The 25361-nt window shown below is 44.2% G+C and overlaps 1 protein-coding gene across 5 annotated transcripts in view; it reads left to right on the forward strand.

Moving 5' to 3' along the window:
• Positions 1–21131, forward strand: part of LOC140716850 (uncharacterized) — a 38835-nt gene extending 17704 nt beyond the window's left edge. For 4 of the 5 annotated variants that reach the window (XM_073029832.1, XM_073029841.1, XM_073029858.1 and 1 more), the window contains exons 2-3: positions 12403–12537; positions 13374–21131. In XM_073029832.1, coding sequence (XP_072885933.1) covers positions 12450–12537; positions 13374–17137 — 3852 coding nt within the window. In that variant the 5' untranslated portion in view covers positions 12403–12449 and the 3' untranslated portion in view covers positions 17138–21131. Of the gene's footprint in view, positions 1–2643; positions 2718–12402; positions 12538–13373 lie in introns of those variants that run through there. The other variant, XM_073029848.1, reaches the window with a different exon arrangement.
• Positions 21132–25361: the final 4230 nt, after the last annotated feature.

Genomic DNA, 25361 nt, shown 5'->3' on the forward strand with positions numbered 1-25361 from the left:
CGGAGTATCGGACACCTTGAGCCAATAGGCTGGTCCTGGACTTATTTCCACTTGGCACGATAAACTTATTATTATTTAATTATTTATGTTTTATATTGCTATATTTCTACACTATCCCTGGTTGGTGCAGCTGTAATGAAACCAATTTCCCTCGGGATAAATAAAGTATGTCTATTTGTCTGTCTGTAGGTGGGTGGGGGAAAGGGTTGATGTGAAAGACTGAGATGTTTTAGAAGGAAAGGTAAGGAGAAGGGAGGTGTCTGATGGAAAAGGACAATGGACCGTGTAATAAACTATAGGACTGTTGTCATTTGATGTCGGTTAGGAGTTCTGAGTAGCGTTTGCTCGCTATATAGGATAGAGGAGAGTTTACACCAGAGGAAATGGCTCTTCGTCTTTCTGCGTCTGCGCAGTTCATATTGGAATTCTAATCCTCACTGCCTGCACATTACCGTATCTGTCTGTAGTTTTTATTTTCAAACTCCTCTGTAAATGCCTCAAAAACTGCTACTACCCTATCTGCCTCCAACAACCTGAGTCTCGACTTATGCCTATTGGTGCGAATACTGAGTTCGCTGCTGCTTCTGTGTACGTGAGGATGCACAGCGTCTGTGGTTCGGTGACACTCTGATCTATGTCAGCGTGTTCTGTAAAGGTTCTCTGTCTAGAGATAAACGGAAATGAAAGAAATGGAAAGCTCATCTGCAGAATCCGTCCCAGTGTGCGAAGGAGCGCAAGATAATTGTTGTACTGAATGAGGACGTGTGTTCGCTGCAAAGTATCATCACTTTACATTGGTCATAACGCGAAGATTCGCTGAAAGCACCTGAGCACATCAAAGTTAGAAAACACTGGGCCTTTAGTGAGCCAACTCAGGTTCAGATTCTGACTCACGTGCTGAAGTGTACAAAAGCACCGGGGAGGGAAACGATTCGTACCATTGTCAACCCTCTTGAACCACAGACAAACGCTTCATCTATCAGTGAGTGAGACTTGTTCATGTCCAAAGGTTTCTGTTGAGTATGAGTGCGGATCCGCGGATAGAGAGAGAGAGAGAAAGAGAGAGAGAGAGAGAGAGAGAGAGAGAGAGAGAGAGAGAGAGAGAGAGAGGAGGAGAGTGAGAGAGAGAGTGAGAGAGGGAGAGAGAGAGAGAGAGAGTGAGAGAGAGAGAGAGTGTGTGTGTGTGTGTGTGTGTTGTGTGTGTGTGTGTGAGGAGAGAGAGAGAGAGAGCAGGAGAGAGAGAGAGAGAGAGAGATAGATGGGGATATTCGCATTACCTTGGGATGCTGAGTGAAGCAGTCAGCCTTTCTGTGAGATACTGTGAGAAAAGCGGAAATGTAAGAAATAGAAATCTCATCTGTAGAACTCAGTCCGAGCGTTTTGAAGAAGTTGCGCAAGACAATTCTTGTACTGAATGAGGATGTGTGTTCTGACTCAGGTGCTGACAGTGTACAAAAGAACTGGCAGGCAAACGATTCCTACCATTGTCACCCTCCTCAGCTGCGGGCGGATGCTTCATCTACCAGTGAGTGAGAATTGTGGGGACTGGATCCGGGAAATATTAATTGACTGTTTTATGTTTATTGTACCTGAACAGCAATCTCATACGTCGCTGCTTGTTGCAAAGAGCAGATAACATTGAGTTAATTTATGCCTGTCTGTTTCGTGCTGATCCTTCAGGCGGAGGCAGAAGATACACTGTAGACGCCAGTAAACCAGAGCAACGCGCAGGGAATGCCAGAGGAACTGAGGCGGCCGGGCAACCTCTCTGGTGGAGGGAGAGTAGGGCGGAGTGTGTGTGTGTGGGGAGGGGCATAAACAGACATTGACTAAGACCTTTAATGAGGACTTGAAAGGAAGAACAAGAGGTTGCATATGAAAATGGCGGGGCATTGATAGGCGAGATCACCTGAGGGAGAAGGTGGGGGGTGGGCGAATGGGGTGATGTGAAGAGCTAAGACATGATAGAAGGAGAGTTAAGAGAAGGGAAGTGTCTGATGTGAAAGCACCATGGATCATGGAATAAAATATCACATTGTTGTCATTTGATGTCAGCTGGAAAATCTGTGTAGTACTTGCTGGCTTCGTAGAACAGAAGAGACTTTGCAGCTCAGAAATTGCTCTTTGACTCCATGCGCCTGCGCAGTCAATATTGGAAATTGAATTTTCTCTGCCTGCACATATCGTATCTGTCCGAGTTTTGCATTTTTAAACTCCGCTGTAACTGCCTCTTAAACTGTACTATCCTATCTGCGTCCATCAACCTGAGCCTCGACTGATGCCTCTTGGTGTGAACACTGAGTACAGCAGATTTGTTGCTGCTTCTGTGTACGTGAGATGCACAGCGTCTGTGGTTCAGTGACACTCCGGTCTATGTCAGCGTGTCCTGTAAAGGTTCTCCGTCCAGAGAAAAACGGAAATGAAAGAAATAGAAAGCTCATCTGCAGAATTCCGTCCCAGTGTGCGAAGGAGCGCAAGAGAATTGTTGTACTGAATGAGGACGTGTGTTCGCTGCAAGTATCATCACTTTACATTGGTCATAACGCGAAGATTCGCTGAAAGCACCTGAACACATCAAAGTTAGAAACACTGGCCTTTAGTGAGCCAACTCGGGTTCAGATCAGACTCACGTGCTGAAGTGTACAAAAGCACCGGGAGGGAAACGATTCGTACCATTGTCAACCCTCTTGAACCACAGACAAACGCTTCATCTATCAGTGTGTGTGTGTGTGTGGTGTGTGTGTGTGTGTGTGTGTGTGTGTGTGTGTGGGTGTGTGTGTGTGTGTGGTGTGTGTGTGTGTGTGTGTGTGTGTGTGTGTGTGTGTGGTGTGTGTGTGTGTGTGGGGGAGAGACAGACCGCAAGATAGATTGATAGATAGAGATAAAGAGAGATTAAGAGAGAAAGAGAAATGGGGATATTACGCATTGCCCTGGGATGCTCAGTGAAACAGTCAGTGTTTCTGTGAGAGACCAAGAACTTCCTTTAGCAGATGATTCTGCTTGTGAGTGATGTGAAGAAACCATCCCGCTGCTTGTTCAGTAACCAACGTTAAACTCTCTATAGCAATCTTCTCCCCGTCTTTCTACGCAAGCGGGAGCGCGGGCTTTAAAAAGCGGCCCACTTTCAGGAGCGGGCAGTGTCGGTGCGAGCAGCGGAGTGCGCAGGAGCAGAGTGCTGGGCTTTGGCTCAGCGGGCTTCGGCGCAAGAGGACTTCGGCAAGAAGCCTGCTTTTCACTTATTTTGACTAATCTAGGATCAGGTAATGGGGGAGACAGTTAAAACAGTGGTGTGCTCCGTATGCAGTATGTGGGAGGTCAGGGTCAACACAGGTGTCCCTGATGACCACACCTGCAATAGGTGCATCCAGCTGCAGCTCCTATCAGACCGAGTTAGGGAATTGGAGCAGGAGCTGGATGAACTACGGATCATTCGGGAGGCAGAGGCAGAGATAGATAAGAGTTATCGGGAGGTAGTCACACCGAAAAGACAGGAAGTAGGCAAATGGGTACAGTCAAGAGAGGCAGGGGGAGCAGACAGAGAGAGAAGAGCACCCCTGTGGCCATTCCCATCAAAAATAAGTATACCGTTTTGGATACTGTTGGTGGGGATGATCTACCAGGAACAAGCTGCAGTGGTCCTGTCTCTGGCACTGAGGTTGGACCCTCGACTAGGAAGGGGAGGAGGGAAGAGAAGAGAGCGGTATTGATAGGGGATTCTATAGTCAGGGGGGCGGATAGGAGATTTTGTGGGGAAGATCAGGAGTCTCGGATGGTATGTTGCTTCCCTGGTGCCGGGGTCCAAGCATCTCAGATCGGGTGCAGGTTATTCTCGAAAGGGAGGGCAAGAATCCAGATGTTGTGGTCCATGTAGGGATCAATGACGTGGGTAGGATGAGTGAGGGGGGTCCTGCGTAGGGAATTCAGGGAGTTAGGTGCGAAGCTGAAGAGCAGGACCTCCAGGGTAACAATCTCAGGATTGCTACCTGTGCCACGTGCGAGTGAGGGAAGGAACAGAAAGATTATAAAGATTAATACGTGGCTGAGAGGATGGTGCAGGAGGGAGGGCTTCAGGTTTGTAGATAATTGGGCTTTGTTCCAGGGAAGGTGGGATCTGTTCCGAAGGGACGGTTTACACCTGAACGGGAGCGGTACTAACATTCTTGCAGGGAAGTTTGCTAGTGCTTCTTGGGGGGGGGGGGGGGTTTAAACTAAATTTGCAGGGGGCGGGGATCCAGAATGTGAGAGAGGATAGCGAGGGGAAGAATAAAGGACAGGTGGGGGCTACACGGTTCCGGAATATTAAGTGTGTAGTAGAGAAAGGTGAGGCGGAACAAGTGATAAGGAGGACTCATGTACAGAGGGATGGTCTGACGGAACATGATGTTAAATGTGTTGAAAGAATAAGTAAATTTAGGAAGGACAACAAAATTCTAGGGGCGTATAGCCCGATGGGAGTTCGGGGAGCTGGGTTAAGCACAATAGGCAGCGATTCAAACAGAGAGAGGAGAAATGGGCTAAAAATTCTATATCTGAATGCACGGAGTGTCAGAAATAAGGCGGATGAGCTTGAAGCTCAGGTGCGAATGGATAACTATGATGTTGTTGGGATAACGGAGACATGGCTGCAGGGAGATCAGACCTGGGAAATGAATGTACAAGGGTATACGTGCTATCGTAGGGACAGAAATGTGGGCAGAGGAGGTGGGGTGGCCCTGTTGGTGAGGAATGAGATTCAGTCCTTTGCAAGGGGGGACATAGGGTCAGGAGAAGTAGAGTCTGTGTGGATAGAACTGAGGAACAGTAAGGGCAAAATGACCCAAATGGGTGTTGTCTACAGGCCACCAAACAGTAGCATGGATATTGGGTGCAAGTTGAATAGGGAGTTAACATTGGCATGTGGCAAAGGTAATGTCGCAATAGTTATGGGGGATTTCAACATTCAGGTGAACTGGGAGAATCAGGTTGGTGCTGGACCACAGGATGGGGAGTTTGTAGAGTGCCTACGGGATGCATTCTTGGAACAGCTTGTACGAGAGCCGACCAGGGACAAGACTATTCTGGATTTAATGTTATGTAATGAACAGGATTTGATAAGCGATCTTGCAGTAAAGGAGCCATTAGGAGGTAGTAATCATAATAAGATAAGTTTTTATCTGCAATTTGAGAAGGATAAGGGCAGCTCGGAGGTGTCAGTGTTGCAGTTGAACAGGGGAAACTATGGAGCCATGAGGGAGGAGCTGGCCAAAGTTAACTGGACGGATATCCTAGCAGAAAAGACAGTGGAACAGCAATGGCAGGTATTCTTGGGGAATAATGCACAAGGTGCAAAATCAGTTCATCCCCCAGAGAAGGAAGAATTCAAAGGGGGGAAAGGGGCCACAGTGGTTGACAAAGGAAGTCAGAGATTGCATAGAATTTTTAAAAAAGTAAGTATGACAGAGCTAAGGTGAGTGGGGGGACAGATGATTGGGAAGTTTTTAAGGAACAACAGAACTTAACTAAAAAGGCAATACGGGGAGAAAAAATGAGGTACGAACGCAAGCTAGCCAGGAATATAAAGGAAGATAGCAAAAGCTTTTTTAGGTATGTGAAGAGAAAGAAGATAGTTAAGAACAATGTTGGGCCCTTGAAGAATGAATTGGGTGAAATTGTTATGGGAAACAGAGAAATGGCAGAAGAATTTAATGAGTACTTGAGATCTGTTTTCACTAAGGAAGACACAAGCAATCTCCCAGATGTATGGATGGGCCAAGGACGTAGGGTAACAGAGGAAGTGAAACAGATTGACATTAGGAAGGAAACGGTGATGAGTAGACTGATGGGACTGAAGGCTGACAAATCCCCAGGTCCAGATGGTCTGCATCCTAGGGTACTAAAGGAAGTGGCCCTGGAAATTGTGGATGCATTGGTAATCATTTTCCAATGTTCCTTAGATTCAGGATCAGTTCCTGAGGATTGGAGAATGGCTAATGTTATCCCACTTTTTAAGAAAGGAGGGAGGGAGGAAAACAGAGAACTATCGACCTGTCAGCCTGACATCGGTGGTGGGGAAGATGCTAGAGTTCATTATTAAGGATGAAATAGTGGCATATCTAGATAGCAGTGATAAGATTGGGCCGAGCCAGCATGGATTTACCAAGGGTAAATCATGCTTGACTAATCTATTGGAGTTTTTCGAGGATGTAACCAGGAAGTTAGACAAGGGAGTTCCAGTGGATGCAGTGTACCTCGATTTTCAGAAGGCATTTGATAAGGTCCCACATAGGAGATTGGTGGGTAAAATCAAAGCTCAGGGCATCGGGGGGAAGACATTGACATGGATAGAAAACTGGTTGGCAGATAGAAAGCAAAGTGTAGCGGTGAATGGGTGTTTCTCAGAATGGCAGGTGGTGACTAGTGGGGTGCCACAGGGTTCGGTATTGGGACCACAGCTGTTTACAATTTACATCAACAATTTAGATGAAGGCATTGAGAATAACATCAGCAAATTTGCTGATGATACTAAGCTGGGTGGCAGTGTGACATGTGATGAGGATGTTAGGAGAATTCAGGGTGACTTGGATAGGCTGGGTGAGTGGGCAGATACTTGGCAGATGACGTTTAATGTGAATAAGTGTGAGGTTATCCACTTTGGGAGTAAGAACAGGAAGGCAGATTATTATCTGAACGGTGTAGAGTTAGGTAAGGGAGAAATACAACGAGATCTAGGAGTCCTTGTTCATCAGTCACTGAAGGTGAATGAGCAAGTGCAGCAGGCAGTGAAGAAGGCTAATGGAATGTTGGCCTTTATTACAAAGGGAATTGAGTACAAGAGCAAGGAAATCCTCTTGCATTTGTACAGAGCCCTGGTGAGTCCACACCTGGAGTATTGTGTACAATTTTGGTCTCCAGGGTTAAGGAAGGACATCCTGGCTGTAGAGTAAGTGCAGCGTAGATTCACGAGGTTAATTCCTGGGATGTCTGGACTGTCTTGCACAGAGAGGTTAGAGAGACTGGGCTTGTACACGCTGGAATTAAGGAGATTGAGAGGGGATCTGATTGAAACATATAAGATTATGAAGGGATTGGACAAGATAGAGGCAGGAAATATGTTCCAGATGCTGGGAGAGTCCAGTACCAGAGGGCATGGTTTGAGAATAAGGGATAGGTCATTTAGGACAGAGTTAAGGAAAAACTTCTTCTCCCAGAGAGTTGTGGGGGTCTGGAATGCACTGCCTCGGAAGATAGTGGAGGCCAATTCTCTGGATGCTGTCAAGAAGGATCTAGATAGGTATCTTATGGATAGGGGAATCAAGGGATATGGGGACAAGGCAGGAACCGGGTATTCATAGTAGTTGATCAGCCGTGATCTCAAAATGGCGGTGCAGGCTCGAAGGGCCAAATGGTCTACTTCTGCACCTATTGTCTATTGTCTATTGTATTGATCGGTGTAAATTCCCACTTATATTTTTCATGACAATGTTTCTTAAAGAAATAACTTGCCCGCTTAACAATTTCAATCTGCAATATTCTGCAATTAAAAGAATGGGTATTAGTAAAGGAAATGTGAAATCTAACGGAAAATACTGTCAATGGAAAACTGAAATTGAGGAGGCTGGAAACGCGGAAAACTAATTGACTGTTTTATTTTTATTGTTACCTGAACAGCAATCTCATACGAGAACGCCGTTATTTTTGGCAAGGAGCAGATAACATTGAGTTAATTTATGCCTGTCTGTTTTCTGCTGTTCCTTCAGGCAGAGGCATAAGAGATTCTACAGCCGCCGGTAAACTAGAGCAACGCGCAGAGAATGCCAGAGGAGCTGAGCCGGCCAGGCAACCTCTCTGGTGGAGGGAGAGTAGGGCGTTGTGTGTGTGGGGGGGGGGCAGAAACAGACAACCTCAATTCTGTTTGTGTGTGTGAGAGAGAGAGAGAGAGAGAGAGAGAGAGAGAGAGAGAGAGAGAGAGAGAGAGAGAGAGAGAGAGAGAGAGAGGAGAGAGAGAGAGAGAGAGGGAGAGAGAGAGAAAAGAAAATCTGCGGATGTTGGAATTCCTAGCAACAAATACAAAATGCTGTGGGAACTCAGCAGGCATGGTGTCTATGGAAAAGAGTACAGTAGATGTTTTGGCCTGAGACCATGCAGCAGGACTAGAGAAGGGGCTTTTCCCAGTCAAGATGAAGGGTCTGGCCCCGAAATCTTTTGCATAGATGCTGTCTGGGCTGCCGAGTTCCTCTAGCATTTGTGAGAAAATTGGGGGTTGGGTGCATTAGAATCAGAATCACGTGACGTGAAATTTGTTAACTTAGCAGCAGCAGATCAATGCAATACATAATCAAGCAGAGAAACTAAAATAATAATAAATAAAATAATAGTAATAAATAATCAATGTAATCGGTTACAGTATACGTAAATGGAAATGAAAATGCAAAAACATAAATACTGTATATTTAAAAAAGTGAGGTAGTGTCCATAGCTTCAATGCCCATTTAGGAATCGGATGGCAGAGGGGAAGAAGCTGAGTGTGTGCCTTCAGGCTTCTGTACCTCCTACCTGATGGTAAGAGTGAGAAAAGGGCATGCCCTGGGTGCTGGAGGCCTTTAATAATGGACAGCTCTCTCAAGATGTCCTGGGTACTTTGTAGGCTAATGCCCAAGATGGAGCTGACTAGATTTACAACCTTCTGCAGCTTCGCTCGGTCCTGTGCAGTAGCCCCCCCCCCCCATACCAGACAGTGATGCAGCCTGTCAGAATGCTCTCCACTGCACAACTACAGAAGTTTTCTAGTGTATTTGTTGACATGCCAAATCTCTTCAAACTCCTAATAAAGCATAGTGTGATATGCTGAGGGAGGCGTTCAGTGTTTTTAGAGAAACCAAGTGGGTCCTTTGTGTGTGAGTTGAACAGACCAGCCCCTACTTGTTCAGTAGCCACGTTAAACCCTCGATGAAAATCTGCTCCTCATGGTTTTATACCAGTGAGCAGTGCACATTTCCATGTCCTACTTAGCATGACAATACTTCTTCAAGTGATAAACAAAGTCAAAACTGCAATATTTTGCGAGGAGCAGCATGGATATTAATAATGGAAATGTGAAACCCAACTGAAAATTAACTGATGGCTTTCAATGGGAAACTAGAGCAACGCACAGAGAATGCCGCAGGAAATGAGCGGGCCAGACATCCTCTATACTGGGGGGGGGGGCAGGGGGACGGAGGAGGAGGGGCAGGGAGAGAAAACCGAGGACCACGATTCAGACTGAGACCTTAACTGAGGACTTGAAAGGAAGCAGAAAAAAACCGAGAATAAGAAAATGGTGGGGCGGGGGAGTGGGTGATAAGTGAGAGCAGCTTAGTGGAAGGTAGGTGGGTGGGGGAAAGGGTTGATGTGAAATACTGAGATGTGTTAGAAAGAGAGGTAAGAAGGGAGGTGTCTGATGTGAAAGAACAATGGTTGTGGAATAAACTATAAGACTGTTGTCATTTGATGTCGGTTAGGAGTTCTGAGTAGCATTTGCTCGCTATATAGGATAGAGGAGAGTTTACACCTCAGGAAATGGATCTTTGACTCTCCGCGTCTGCGCAGTTCATATTGGAATTCTAATCCTCACTGCCTGCACATTACCGTATCTGTCTGTGGTTTTTATTTTCAAACTCCTCTGTAAATGCCTATTAAGCTGTACTACCCTTCCTGTTTCCACCAACTTGAGTCTTAACTAATGCCTATTGGTGTGAACACTGAGTACAGCAGGTTTGTTGCTGCTTCTGTGTACGTGAGATGCACAGCGTCTGTGGTTCAGTGACACTCCCCTCTGTGTCAGCGTGTCCTGTAAAGGTTCTCCGTCCAGAGAAAAGCGGAAATGAAAGACATGGAAAGCTCATCTGCAGAATTCCGTCCCAGTGTGCGAAGAAGGAGCGCAAGAGAATTGTTGTACTGAATGAGGACGTGTGTTCGCTGCAAGTATCATCACTTTACATTGGTCATAACGCGAAGATTCGCTGAAAGCACCTGAGCACATCAAAGTTAGAAATACTGGGCCTTTAGTGAGACAACTCAGGTTCAGATTCTGTCTCATGTGCTGAGGTGTACAAAAGCACCGGGAGGGAACCGATTCGTACCATTGTCGACCGTCTTCAGCTGTAGGCGATTGCTTCATCTAGCAGTGGGTGAGACATGTTCATGTCGAAACGGTAACTGTTGCGTAGGAGTGCCGATCGGCGTATCCAGTTTTTGTGTGTGTGAGAGGAGAGAGGAGAGAGGAGAGAGGGGAGAGGGGCGAGGGGAGAGAGAGAGAGAGGGAGAGGAGAGGGGAGGAGAGGAAAGAGAGAGATTGGGATTTTACGCATTACCCTGGGATGCTCAGTGAAACAGTCAATATTTCTGTGAGATACCAAGAACGTCCTTCAATATATGATTCTGCCTGTGAGTGACGTGAACAAACCATCCCGCTGCTTGTTTAGTAACCAACGTTGAACTCTCTGTAGAAATCTTCTCCCAGTCTTTCTACAGTATTGATAGGTGCACATTCCCACTAATATTTTTCATGACAATGTTTCTTCAAGAAATAATTTCCCTGCTTAACAATTTCAATCTGCAATATTCTGCAATGAAATGAATGGGTATTAGTAAAGGAAATGTGAAATCTAACGGAAAATGCTGTCAATGGAAAACTGAAATTGAGGAGGCTGGAATCTCGGAATATTAATTGACTGTTTTATTTTTATTGTTACCTGAACAGCAATCTCATACCAGAACGCCGTTTCTTGTGGCAAGGAGCAGATAACATGGAGTTAATTTATGCCTGTCTGCTTTCTGCTGTTCCTTTAGGCAGAGGCATAAGAGATTCTGCAGCCGCTGGTAAACTAGAGCAACGCGCAGAGAATGCCAGAGGAACTGAGCCGGCCGGGCAACCACTCTGGTGGAGGGAGAGTAGGGCGGAGTGTGTGTGTGTGGGGAGGGGCATAAACAGCCAACCTCAATTGTGACTGAGACCTTTAATGAGGACTTGAAAGGAAGAAACAAGAGGTTAGCATATGAAAATGGCGGGGCATTGATAGGCGAGATCACCGGAGGGAGAAGGTGGGGTTGGGCGAATGGGGTGATGTGAAGAGCTAAGACATGATAGAAGGAGAGTTAAAGAGACGGGAAGTGTCTGATGTGAAAGGACAATGGATCGTAGAATAAAATATCACATTGTTGTCATTTGATGGCAGTTAGGAACCCTGTGTAGTATTTGCAGGCTTAATTCTCTGCCTGCAAATTGTCTGTATCTGTTCGTGCTTTGCATTTTGAAGATCTTCTGTAACTGCCTCTTAAACAGTACTATTCTACCTGCTTCCACCAACTTGAGAGTCCACTGATGCATATTGGTGCAAAGACTGAGTACAGCAGGTTTGTTGCTGCTTCTGTGTACGTGAGATGCACAGCGACTGTGGTTCGGTGACACTCCGGTCTATGTCAACGTGTCCTGTAAAGGTTCTCTGTCTAGAAGAAAGCGGAATTGAAAGCAATAAATTCAAAAGAATTCATTAAGTACCTCTCCCATCTCCTCCAGTTCCATACACACTTTTCCACTGTCACGCTTGATTGGTCCTATTCTCTCACCTCTTATCATCTTGCTCTTCACATACTTGTAGAATGCCTTGGGATTTTCCTTAACCCTGTCCGCCGAGGCCTTCTCATGGTCCCTTCTTGCTCTCCTAATTTCATTCTTAAGCTCCTTCCTGCTAGCCTTATAATCTTCTAGATCTCTGTCATTACCTGTTTTTTTGAACCTATCGTAAGCTCTTCTTTTCTTCTTGACTAGATTTACAACAACCTTTGTACATCACGGTTCCTGCACCCTACATCCTTTCCCTGTCTCATTGGAACACATCTGTACAGAAACCCACGCAAGTACCCCTGAACATTTGCCACATTTCTTCTGTACGTTTCCCTGAGATCATCTGTTCCAAGTTCCTACCTGAAAGCCTCATATTTCCCTTACTCCATTTAAACATTTCCCTAACTTGTCTGTTTCTATTACTCTCCAATGCTATGGTAAAGGAGACAGAATTGTGATTTACTATACCCATTGAGCTTCATGGCTGTGCAGCCATGTAGTAGCTGAAATGCTTCCATGCACATAGTCTTTGTTGGTGCACAGCTGGCACTTTCTTTTATATCAAAGTGCCAGGCCACTTTGAGGTTTCTACTCAGAGCAATGGTTAGTCCATCCAGCTGTAAAGAACAATTAGAGGGAACCCTGGATGGTGAACAGACAGATCTGCATATGGTAGGACTCGTGAGCAGGCAAATTACAAATTCAGTCTATTGCATCTTGAGGTGATCTCAAATACTTTATATCTAAAGGAGGCCATCTGCAATACATCGACTGACGTATGCCAACTGAATTCAGCTTTTTTAAATGTAATTATATTTTAGGTTTCAGGTGAGCGGTGTTGCCTGAGTCTCCAGCTCCTGGTGCAGACATGAGTGAGGTGATACAACTTGCTACCCTGGGCCGTCCTTTCCAGTTGGGAATGCTGTACGACTGTCGGTCAGATGTTCTGATCCCAGGTATTGGAATACAATCATATTAATCAGTTTAGATCAATGCAGCACAGTTGATTCAGGTTACCAATCTCAAGAGAGCCACCAGATTCTCTAGTTAAGCAAGGGAATAAGGATAGTCTGGGAATAAAGATTCTGAATTGTGGTATGGCTGATTTCAACATCATACAGAACCACTTGACAAAAGTAGACTAGTAGCAGCCAGCTGCAGATACATCTCCATCTGACAAATCACCGATTAACCAAGGAGGTAGGGAGTGATACAAGTGAGAAAGGGTACAATATCTGACAGGGTGTGGGCAATGGTTTAATGCAGCAGTTAGACACAAATTATGGTATTGTGTTATGTGTCTGTCATGAGGCCCATATATGTCTCATAAGGTCCATGCAGATAAACTCCACACCAGCAGAACTTCTTGATGAGAGCAATGATTTTCAATTGCTGTTGAAATTCCTTCTATCATAAGGCTAGTATTGCTGAAATCCACAAAACAGACCATGTTTAAAGCAGCAAGACCTGGATGACAGTCAGCCACGAGCTGATGTTGTAAATTACATTCCTGCCTCTGTAGTGTGGAACTGGGGACCCATTTTGTACCAACTGGTGAGCAGATGTGCTGTCAGTTGGCTCGGGTGAGGAAAAATTTTCTGTTTTAAACCAGTGAAATATTTAGTTCAGTGAGGGCAAAGGATTGTACAGTCAGTTCAAAATACAGCCAGTTTAGGAAGATAAACATAAGCATAATAGATTCTGCAGATGCTGATGTGTTAATCGACTAAATACCAATTAGCTTAAGCACTTTACCTCAATTTAACAATTTTTAATGCTGTTTTCTTTGTAGGCATCACGTTGTGGGATTTACAGACACTCCAAAGCAACGTTAGCACGCGTGATCAGCCCAGCACTGAGTTTCACATCATTGCATCCGATGCCATGGATGAGAAAGCCTCTGCACTTAATGTGTCAGGATCTATGAAAGTCAGTCTCATGTGTGGGCTAGTGGAAGTGAAAGGGTCTGCAAAATATCTCAATGACACAAAGGGATCAAAGCAACAAGCACGAGTTACTCTTCAGTACAAAACAACCACCAGCTTTGAACAACTGACGATGAGTCACTTAGGGAGGCAGAATATCACCTATCGGAGTGTGTTTGATGAGGGATCAGCAACCCATGTTATTACAGCAGTGCTCTATGGGGCCCAGGCTTTCTTTGTGTTTGATCGAATGGTTTCTTCAGCAGAGAAATTGCAGGATATCCAGGGTAATATGGAGTCGGCTATTAAACGTCTCCCTAAGATTGCAATTGAGGGTGAGGCCTCCTTAAAAATGACAGAAGTACAAAAAGCAAATGCTGAGAAATTTAGTTGCACCTTTTATGGGGATTTCTCACTGAAGAACAATCCCACAACATTCCAAGATGCCATCAGCATCTATGCAACACTTCCAAGCTTACTGGGACCAGACGGGGAACATGCAGTGCCCATGACAGTCTGGCTTTATCCTCTCAATAAACTAGACTCAACTGCTGTTCAACTGGTGAGAGAGATAAGTGTGGGATTGCTGAATCGCTGCCAGCATGTCCTAGAACAGCTCAGTGAGTCAGTGATGAGATGTAACGACATGCAGAAAGACAGAGTTGCCATTCAGTTTCCCGAGGTCAGGGACAGGATAGTACAATTCCGAGAGTTGTGTCAGGAATGCAAACTAGTTTTCCAGAAGACTTTAGCGAAAGATCTTCCAATCATCCGGGGTGGTGTGGGTGAGGAACAGTTACTGGTGGATATACTGAAAGAAAAAGCAGAGTCACCTCTCAGACACCAGTTGCTGATCACATGGCTGGATGACAAGGAAAGAGAGCTGAAGGTACTGGGACATTATCTCAGGATATTTGAAGACATACCTTATGTGAAAATTGTGCGTGATTTGGAGGATGAATTGTTGGATTGCACAATGGACTATGTGGTTTGCTTTGCCTTTACAACGCTGCATCAGGAGGATATCCATTTGTCAGAGGCAATCAATTACCTCCAATCGAACGCAGCTCCGAAGATGCAGACACATATTCCTGCTGATGGAGACTGCCGAACACAACGTGGCGAGCAGTGGTTTCATTCAGAAGTTGTAAAACGAAAGATGAAAGAACAATCTCAGTTATTCCTTGATTTTGCCGTAGCCAACAAATCACATGGGAATGTAAAATTCCTTGTTGCTTCTGTGAAGGATGCTAGCCACATAGGAGCATCAATTTACTTGTATGAGGGTTCGTGTATAAAGAACCGATGCTTTGAACCTCCATCGCAGCCCCCAAGAGCTATGGCTATTGGAACAACACATGACAGTGTGACACTGCAGATACATCCTCCTAGATATGGTATGGGTGAGATTGTGGGTTACAAGATAGAGTACAAAGGTACCCAGCAGGAGGAATGGACAACTGTGGATACACATGATAAATCTGAGTCTTTTACAATATCTGGGTTACAACCACATCAGGAATATTATTTCCAGTACAGAGCTGTGACCAAGGTGGGGGTTAGCAAGGCCAGTGATAGCTATAGGGTGATCACACTTCCTACAAGTTCACCTGGTAAACTGGTCTTTGAAGATTGTTCACCCATTGCAAAACTATCCTGGGATAGCCCAAGTCATATTGGAGATGGTGTTAAAATAGTTCAGTACAGGATTGAATATAGAGAAGAAACAGCACTTGCATCCAACACAGAGGTTTCATTGTGGATTACAGCAGAGAGTGAATGTCGCTATAACTTAATGGGACTGCAACTTCAGACAAATTACAGAGTCCGAGTGTCTGCTGACTGTGGAGAAGCAGGTTCTAGTGTCCCAAGTGAAGAGATTGTAATAAAAATAGGAGAAACAACAAAGGAAATACCCCAGACTCTTCCCACAGAAGGGCAATTAATATCTACAGGAAACCCTTCCATTTACATGTTGAACCTCCAGAAGGAGGTATTTAATGAGTCGAAGCATCTTATGAACTGCTTCTTTGGAAAACCCAGCATAGGAGAAAGAATGAAGACAATTATGGTTATGGGAGCTACAGGGTCAGGAAAGACAACCCTTATTAATGGGATGATTAATTACATTTTGGGCGTGGAATGGGGTGATAACTTCAGATACAAGTTAATACAGGAAGAGACAGGAAAGTCCCAGGCTGAAAGTCAGACATCCTCCATCACTGCATACAACCTACACCATCAGGTGGGATTTAAAATTGATTACTCGTTGACAATAATTGATACACCAGGATTTGGGGATACGAGGGGGATAAGCCAGGATAAAATGATTACTGACAACATTCGTGAGTTTTTCACCTCCCCACATGGGGTTGATCAGATCGATGCCATATGTTTTGTTGCTCAGGCATCTTTGGCTCGCCTGACTCAGACACAGAAATACGTCTTTGATTCAATTCTTTCTATTTTTGGCAAAGATATTGCAGAGAACATTCAGATATTGGTGACATTCGCAGATGGAAAGCATCCCCCTGTTCTGGAGGCTTTGAAGGTAGCTGAGGTACCATGTCCCAAAGATAAAAATGGTATGCCAGTTCACTTCAAGTTTAACAATTCTGTCATATTTGCCCAACGTCCAGTATCTGGAAATGCTGCCAACAAGAGGAGCTCTGATGACAGTGAAGAAGAAGGGGATGATGATAACTTTGATGCAATGTTCTGGAAGATGGGAACTAACAGTATGAAAAAATTCTTTAAAGCTCTCGACACAATGGAACCAAAAAGCTTAGTTTTGACCAAAGAAGTTCTGAGGGAACGTAACCAGTTGGAAGCTACAATGAAGGGTTTGCAGAATCAGATCCAAGTTGGGCTGACCAAATTGGAGGAACTTAAGAAAACACAAGAGGTTCTGGAACAGCATCAGAACAAACTGGATGAAAATAAAGACTTCGAGTTTGAAGTTGAGCTCACATATAAAGTACGGAAGAATCTTGAACGCAATGCTTCAACGGTAAATGTTTGTAAGAAATGTGAATTTAATTGCCATGATCCCTGTAATTACGCTGCATATATTTTAAAATATTGGTGTGTATCAATGGATAAGTGGGGCAATTGCAAAGTCTGTCCTAATAATTGTGGCATGAGTGATCACTCAAGGGAAAGGTACAAGTATGTCTATGAAAAGATAAAGAAGAAGAAAACCTTAGGTGACATAAAGAAGAAGTATGAGAAGGCCTGTGGTGAGAAGATAACACAGGAGAAGATCATGGAAGAGCTTAAGCAGGAGTTTGAGGGGGTTCAGAATGCAGTGCTGGAGTTGATTGTACAATTATCTGAGAGCATTAGAAGACTTGAAGAAGTAGCTCTGAGACCAAATCCTCTTTCCACCCCAGCTTACATTGACCTCCTGATTCAGTCTGAGAAAGATGAAGGAAAACATGGGTACATGGAGCGAATTCAGTCACTGATGATGGTGAAAAAACAGGCAGAGTTAATGGAACAGCTATCCTGCAATGACAAGCAGTTATCAGAGGATATGGAACAAAATCTATTGACAGGAAAGAAAGATGTTCGTCAATTGATCAAAAGTAAATGTTCTAAATTTTCTGATTGGGTGTTTGGTGATAAGTAACTGGCAGACATTTCAACTGTTTTTGATGTAGGAAGTCAAAACTTTATATAGCTGATTTTAAAAAATGCTTATTATATATTGCCTCCATTCCATTCCCCGTCTGCCCTCAGTGTTTAATGGCGCATCATCCATCCACAGTGTTGACTTCCTCCAACCAGCCTGGTGTGTCATCCAGGTAGAGTTATCACCAGAGACTCTTCTGAAACTAGCTGACATGAGCTGTTCCCTATCTGTGTCCGTTGCTTGGAGGCAAACCTGCACAACATCAATGCTTTTCTTTGTCACAGGGTGCCCCAAGATGTATTTCCTTACTTCCTCCCTCAGTACCCTCTCTCTCTGTACCTCCATCCATGCAGGGTGACCGGAAAACTTCTCCCAAGTGATGTCAAAGAACATAGAAGGTCATTCAGCCCACTGACCCAATGTCGGCTTTCAAATCATCCCATTTCCCTGATATGCTTGTCATTTGCTCTCGATCAAATGCCAACCAACCCACTCATTCACATGTAAAGGAAAGTGGATAAAGCTGCAGATGTTGAATATCTGAAATTAAAACAGAAAAGTTTGGAACTGCTCAGTGGGTCGGACAGCATATAGTGAGAGTGAACTAGTTAATGTTTCAGAACTTTGATCTTCATCAGGACTTTCAGAGGCATCTCAGCAAGAGAACAAATACAGCAGAGATGTAGATTAAAGTGAACAGCCCAGACCCAGTCTTTAACAGTTTCTTTCTTCAGAAATGCTGCCTGCCTAACTGAGTGCTCCTAGCATTTCCTGTATTTACAGTAATTCTCCCATCAATCACATTCATGGGGGCTGGGTGAGGCAATGGGTGTCTGATGGAGAGATTTACAATAACCAATTAGTTTATTGACCATAAGATAGTCTAAAAGTCATAAATCTAAATGAGGAACAGGAACATAGGGGTTTGGGGTACAGATGCTTCAAAATTTGGAAATGGTAGATCAGAATCAGATTTTAATGAAGACTCAGATCAAACCTCGATGTAAAAACCTGCACATGTTTAAAGTCTGAAACAAAGAGACATTGATTCAATTCATAACATGATTTACGCCTCCTTAAAATTAGCAAAATTTAAAATTGATCAGTGGTGTGAACTTTACTCAGGGCTGCACTCCAGGCAACTCTCTGTTCCTGCAGCTCCCACCGATGCTAAAGGACAACTGGAAATTGGCCAACAGCCATGGAGCTCAGCAGGGATGAATGGTCATAAATGTGGTGAATTCCTGGAATGGTAGGATTTCATCTGAAACTATTGACTGGAGGGAATATTTCCATTCAGACCCATCTATCTCCTGAACCTTGCAGTAACTTCGATAACCCATGCTAAAACGAAGAAGCTGTCCCCACAAGGTGTGCGGGTATCCATTATTGACTTCAGAGGAATCTCCTACGACTTTGAGTTGTGTGCAATAGATTCTTTTGGCAATGGAGAATATCCAGTGCCTTCAAGTATTTCTGAAGGATTCAGTCCTTCCACTTGGATGTTCAATGTCATGAATCAGTCTCTAAGCCACTCCGCATTCATTGCAGAAGTCCACACATCTGTGTCCTCTCTCTTTGCTGTTTGGGATTTGCTCTAGCTTCCTCCTCCAACATCTGACTGGGAAACTGGAGGGAAATGTACTCCCTCAGAAGGTCAATTGGAAACGTTCCCAACCCCTCATGCCTTAAGGGCAAATACAGAGGACGTATCGATCACACCAGGAATTGACAGTGATGGTAACTCAGAGGAACTTCTCACCTCACAAACATATTTTGCACTGATTTCATCATCACACCGAGAAGGACAAATGGAATGGGACATGACATGAATGAGTACCCTCCTTCCCATTCCCTATCCTGACCACTGGGGAAACGGCACCTTTGACTGCTGGGCACTGTTGTATGAGGAATAATGAGAGAATTCCCGTGGACAACCTCTATAGAGGACATGCCTCAAGGGAAGGACAGTCATTGGACCCCACGTACACTGGAGAAACATTTGTAAGAGGATCTTTAAAGTATCAGACATCAAAATGCAGCTGGAAGTCAAGTGTTGCAATTATTAGAATGTGTTTCAATTGAGCACAGATTCCACTGTGATGTTTACAAAGAACTGTGCAAATATGAAGAAGTACACAGAAATTTTGGGATCAGATGGACTGCTCTTGTACAGACTGGCTGGACTTAAAGGGCTCTCCCTGTGCTCAAACCCTTGGGAATACATCCTCAATCTCTGTATTTTATTTCACCAGGCAGTGAGGTTCCATTAGTGAGTCCTTATTCAATGTCTCAAAATCGGAAATCAGAAGATTTGATGAGGTACAGCTTGATGCATTCCTGAGCATTTGCTCACTTGGGATGGAGGCAGAGTGTCCGTAGCCTAGCTCATGATGAGGGTGAGTGTTCCTGCTTCTCAGTGTTGTTGTGGCACCAGCCCAGCCTGTAGCTCATGTATATTGGAATGGAGAAGGGCAGAGCTTGAGGCACTCGCTCTATCGTGCTCCCACCAGTGCCCCCAATACCAGCCAAGGAGATTACAGCTCTGACTTTGCTGCTGTCCTCAAAAACTTGCAATAAAGACCTCTAGGGATGCAGGAAAACCACTGTGTATACTCTTTATCAGAAGCCTTTGTCATGTGACCACTAATGCCAGGCAGACAATCTCTAAAGAAAATTGATAATGTCTCGGGTCACCCGTCTTATAAAAACACTGCCCAGAAAAAAGCAATGGCATACCACTTTTGTATAAAAAGTTGTCAAGACCAGTCATGGTCATGGAAAGACTATGCTCGCCCACGTTCTCGGATACGGCAGGAAACGAACGGAATACTCTGTATTAAGCCTGCCAGTACAGAAACAGGCCTCCATCTGTGTCTATGCTAGCAAAGTATTATCTCTATTGATGTAATTGCACAGTATTTGGCACGCAGTCTCCTATACTTTGGCATTTCAAGTATTTGAAGGGCTCATCTAAATTCTTCCCAAGTGTGAGATTCTCTGCCTCCAAGATCCCGTTCGGCAGTTTGTTCCAATTTTCAGCCACCATCTGTGGCAAAATGTTCTTCCTCAAACCCCTCTAAATCTTCTACTTCTCTACAATCTTTTACTGCGTGAGGGAGTCTTTACCTTTAACGTGAGCCAGCGAATCTTGTAGGGATGTTAATACGTGCTCCTCAAAAAACGCATTTCTCTATCAGGAGCCCGCTGGAGCATTGTTTTGCCCAACAGGAAAAAAAGTCCATGCTGTCTCTCCTTAGGACTGAAATGCTACGAATTTCAGCCAGTATGCTAGTGACTCTGCTCTGCATTCTGTCCCATACAATCGCATTCTCCCTGCGGCGTGTCAGCCAGAATGACACACAATAATCCAGATGTTTCTTGAAGGATGTTATATAAACTGTACTGTAACCACTCTTTACTAAGAATCTATGACATGGAGTATAAAGACAAGAATACCCTTTGGCGTCTCTGCTATCTCTGCTGGGATTGCAAGGTCACAAGCGTCGAAACAGAAACCAAAGGTTTCGTCCGATCAAGATGGCGCCAGCGAACAACGATTCCGCGGGCAACAACTTCCAGATAGTCAATCATTTCAGCTGTTCTATATCTACCACTTTTTAACTTAATTTTATTTTCGAAATTGTTGGAGCCCATGACTTACAGTCTGTAGTTCGATCGAGTGAGCTAGCTCTCTGCTACGAGGATAAGCTCAGGGACGAGATAGGGGGCCATGATTGACTACATCTGTCGCGGATTAAAGCGTCGAGGTAGATTGGAACATCGAAGGAGAGCGAGCGGTTCTCAGAGAGCTCGCTGGTTCGAGTTGCTGCCGTCGGAGAGGTCGTTGCGTCCCGAAGCTGATAGGTGATAGATGTTATCGAAATTCCGAGACATATCGATTGGACTGTAGTTCACGTTGGCCTCTTTCAGTTCTATGTTTTTTCGCTCATTCTTTCTTGTTGGGGATTGGCAGGCTAGCGGGAGGGGTTGGGTGAGCTGTTAGTTTTTGTAGGAGGGAGGGTTGGTGGGCTTTTTTGGGGGAGGGGGGTTTGCGAGTTTTTGTTTCTTTATCAATTCTTCCGGGGCGGGGGGCAGCGGTGATGGGTAACTGATGTCTTTCTTTCAACTACCTATATGGCTTTCTGTATTCTACGGCTGTCTGGAGACGAGACAGATTACAGAGTTGTATATTGCATACGTACTTCGATAATAAACTGAACCTTTGAACTTCAGAATGTCACAACATTACCCTTCCCTTCCTTTACCAAATCAATTTTGGAGCCAATTTGTATTGGATTCTACATGTTCTAACCTTTTGATTTCTTTTCCACATGTGGTCTTGTCCAAGTCAACATGTATCAATCACAGCAATACATTTTACCCCTTTAAGTTTTCAATCAAACTGATCAAAGAGGAACTACTCTGAACACCCCTTCCCTGACAATCTGACTAATTCCTGACTTTGGTGTGTAAATGAAACCCGTCCTCCAGTATTCATCCCCATTCCTTCCTGACTACTGATTTAAGCCATTTATCCTTGTAATTAGCTGGTTTATCCCCGGTGCTCTTCTTAAAACAAACCTATCAGATTTTGCTGTCCTTAGCTTTCTCCTTTCTGTGGACACGTTGCCCCTGAACTACTATTCCAGTCTTACATGATTTTCAGATGTCAGAGAGTTTAGCCTGATCACTTAAGAGTTCAACCCTTTCAAGTATGATTAATCTCTAATCTAAAGAGCAGGAGGACAGTGGTACATAACGTGAACCAAACATTGTCCAATGTAAAGTTTTAGAAACATAGAAAACCTACATCACAAAGCTGTGTCGAGCATGTCCTTAGCTTAGAACTACCTAGGCTTACCCATAGCCCTCTATTTTCCTAAGCTCCAGGTATCCATCCAGGATACTCTTAAAAGACCATATCTTTACCACCTCCACAACTGCCACTGGCAGCCTATTCCACGCACTCACCATTCTCTGCGTAAAAAACTTACCCCTGACATCTCCTCTGTACCTACTTCCAAGCACCTTAAAACTATGCTCTCTCATGCTAGTATTTCAGCCCTGGGAAAAAGCCTCTGTCTATCCACATGATCAATGCCTCTCAGTACCTTGTACACCTCTATCGGGTCTCCTCTAATCCTCCGTTACTCCAAGGAGAAAAGGCTGAGTTCACTCAACCCATTCTCATAAGGCATACTCCCCAATCCAGGCAATGTCCTTGTAAATTTCCTCTGCACCTTTTCTATGGTTTCCATGTCCTTCCTGTAGTGTTGCGACCAGAATTGAGCACAGTACTCCAAGTGGGGTCTGGCCAGGGTCCTATATAGCTGCAATATTATCTCTCGGCTCTTAAATTCGATCCCACAATTGATGAAAGCCAATATACCGTATGCCTTCTTAACCACAGAGTCAATCTGCAAAGAAGCTTTGAGTGTCCTATGGACTCGGACCCCAAGATCCCTTTGATCCCCCACTCTTCCACCATTAATGCTATATTCTGCCATCATACTTGACCTACCAAAATGAACCACATCGCACTTATCTGGGTTAAACTCCATCTGCCACTTCTCAGCCCAGTTTTGCATCCTATCAATATCCTGTTGTAACCTCTGACAGCCTATCACACTATCCACAACACCCCCAACCTTTGAGCCATCCCCAAATTCACTCACCCATCCTTCCACTTCCTCATCCAGGTCATTTATAAAAATCACAAACAGTAGGGGTCCCAGAACAGATCCTTGAGGCACACCACTGGTCACCAGCCTGCATGCAGACTAGGAACCGTCTACAACCACTCTTTGCCTTTTGTGGGCAAACCAGTTATGGATCCACAAAACAATGTTCCCTTGAATCCAATGCCTCCTTACTTTCTCAATAAGTCTTGCATGGGGTACCTTATCAAATGTCTTGCTAAAATCCAGATACACTGCATTTACGGAACTATCTATTTAGTCACATCCTCAAAAAATTCAGTCAGGCTTGTAAGGCACGACCTGCCTTTGACAAAGTCATGCTGATTGTTCCTAATCATATATGCTTCTACAATTTACCTAGGGACTATTCATCTGAAGAATTTACATTGTTAGTACTGTACTGCATGTTAAAAAGTGCAAACCTTATAGACATTGTATTGTTAAAAATGTCTCATTTGCGGAATTAGCAGCAAATTTGGAAATAAAATCTATGTATTAAGATCAATTAGTGAACTGCATGTGCAAACTTAGAACAATTTGTGTGGAAGCCAACTTCTTGTTCTGGGAGAAATAACTAGATTCGCCAAAGGCTGCAATCAAAGAGATTGACACTCCTTTCGAGTATTGATCAGGCGATTTCAAACTGGGTAGGAGGAACAAGACGAGTGTTTGCAGGGAAGAATATCTACTTGGAAAACACGAATGCATGAGTGAATAGCAACGGATAGCGAGGCAACAAATAGGGGGATGGGTAGAAAGCAGCGAGATGTAGAGAAAGAGGGAGGCAATGAGGTAACAGGAAGAGCAAGACAAATTGGAGAAAGAAAAAGGGCGGAAGAGTAAGGACAGAGAGATTACATGAGATGAGTTGGAAAGTGGAAGAGAGACAACAGGTGGAAGAGAATCAAAGTTGCAGTGGTGGGGGTTGTGGGAGGGTGCTGATGGGTTGAGACAGGAGGGATTGGAGATGGAGAGAAATAAAGTAGGAGAACTGGTAAGCTGTGTGAGGGAGACATTGGAAGGAAACAGAAGACGAAGGCATCGAACAACTGTTTTGTATTTCGACATTGTGATCTCTTCCCCTGCGGTGTGAGCTTCAGCTTGCAATGATCTTCAATGAAATAAAATGCAGCTTATCCTCAGTACCAGTCTTTATACTGGCTGCTTCCACAAAGAAATAAAAGAAATGTGGTTAATATTTCTGAATAACCATCCATAATGAAAATGATTATTAGCTGACACAAAAGCGCCGTGAACAGTGCAACCAGTTATAAAATTTTCCAACAAAAGCAGAGAATGGTGTAGTGGGCACATAATGATAATGGTGATTTGATCGAAAGAAGGGTAAAATAATTCCGTTTCTCAGTCAATGAGGAACAACAACAAATATAGTATTTGTTAGTTTTAATTGGGTGGGTGGAGTGAGAAGTAACAGCCACGACAGCTCACATATAAGCTAGCAAATACACAGAGGAGCTGAGCATGAGTGGACAGGAAACTGCAGCTTGGCCCATTACAAGTCTGTGATAAAGGAGAATTTCACACTGAAATCAGCCAAGTGCTGGGATGACGAGATGGAGAAAGAGGGATGGCCAATGGAGCAACTTGTGAAGTGCCTTGTTTAGGACACCTTACAGTTTTCAGTGAAGTACAGATTGAACTGTGGCTGTTCATTGAATGAACATGGTGCCTTTTTAATGCTTACACCAAAATGGCAGACCAAGCCAGAACAGGAGATGAGGATATCGAGCTCTGGTCACCCAAAAGGGATAACCTGTAACTGTGGAAGCACAGCTCACTGCACAGGCAAGAGGGGCAGAATGGTCTACTCCTGTTTCACCACCGTAGACCAGATGATCTCCATTACTAATGGAGATTATCTGGAGCTGACGTCTTTCTGAAGAGACAACACTGTCTTCAGGATCCGAGAGTAAGTTGGACATCGGATCTCAACTAAAGGGATGGAACATGCAACAGGTGAGGGCCCCCAGGGGCGGTGGCATAAGCCTTCACCATAACAGATGGTACTCAGGCACAGATGAACCATGTTCTTTCTAAGGACACATATTTTGCTTTTAGCGCACAAAGGAATTCAAACTGCGCATAATGGGTTGTCACCTTTTACGTCGTTGGCACGTTAGGCATATTTCACGATTGGACACAAACACACTCCCTTTTCCGGTTTTTGTTGTGGATGATGTTGATAATGTGGTGTTTGTGATGATTCGGCTGCAGAGTTTAGAACTGGCTTATTTATACTGTTTTTATTGAAGAAATTATTGATTCACCATGTTGAATTTCAAAGAAGCAAAGCATACGAAGTGAAAAAAACAACTGCTAGTTCATTTAAATGGCAATGGCTTAACGTAACAGTAGAAACTGCTACAACGAAAGCTCATGAGGTCAGGAGCGTGCAACTGACCTGATGGAAGTGTATCATATTGTGAGAGGCAGAGATAGTCAGAATCTGCTGAATTTGCTGATGATACAACCATTGTTAGTAGAATCTCAGATGATGA

The sequence above is a fragment of the Hemitrygon akajei genome, chromosome 2 (assembly GCF_048418815.1).
Source record: "Hemitrygon akajei chromosome 2, sHemAka1.3, whole genome shotgun sequence".
NCBI lineage: Eukaryota > Metazoa > Chordata > Chondrichthyes > Myliobatiformes > Dasyatidae > Hemitrygon > Hemitrygon akajei.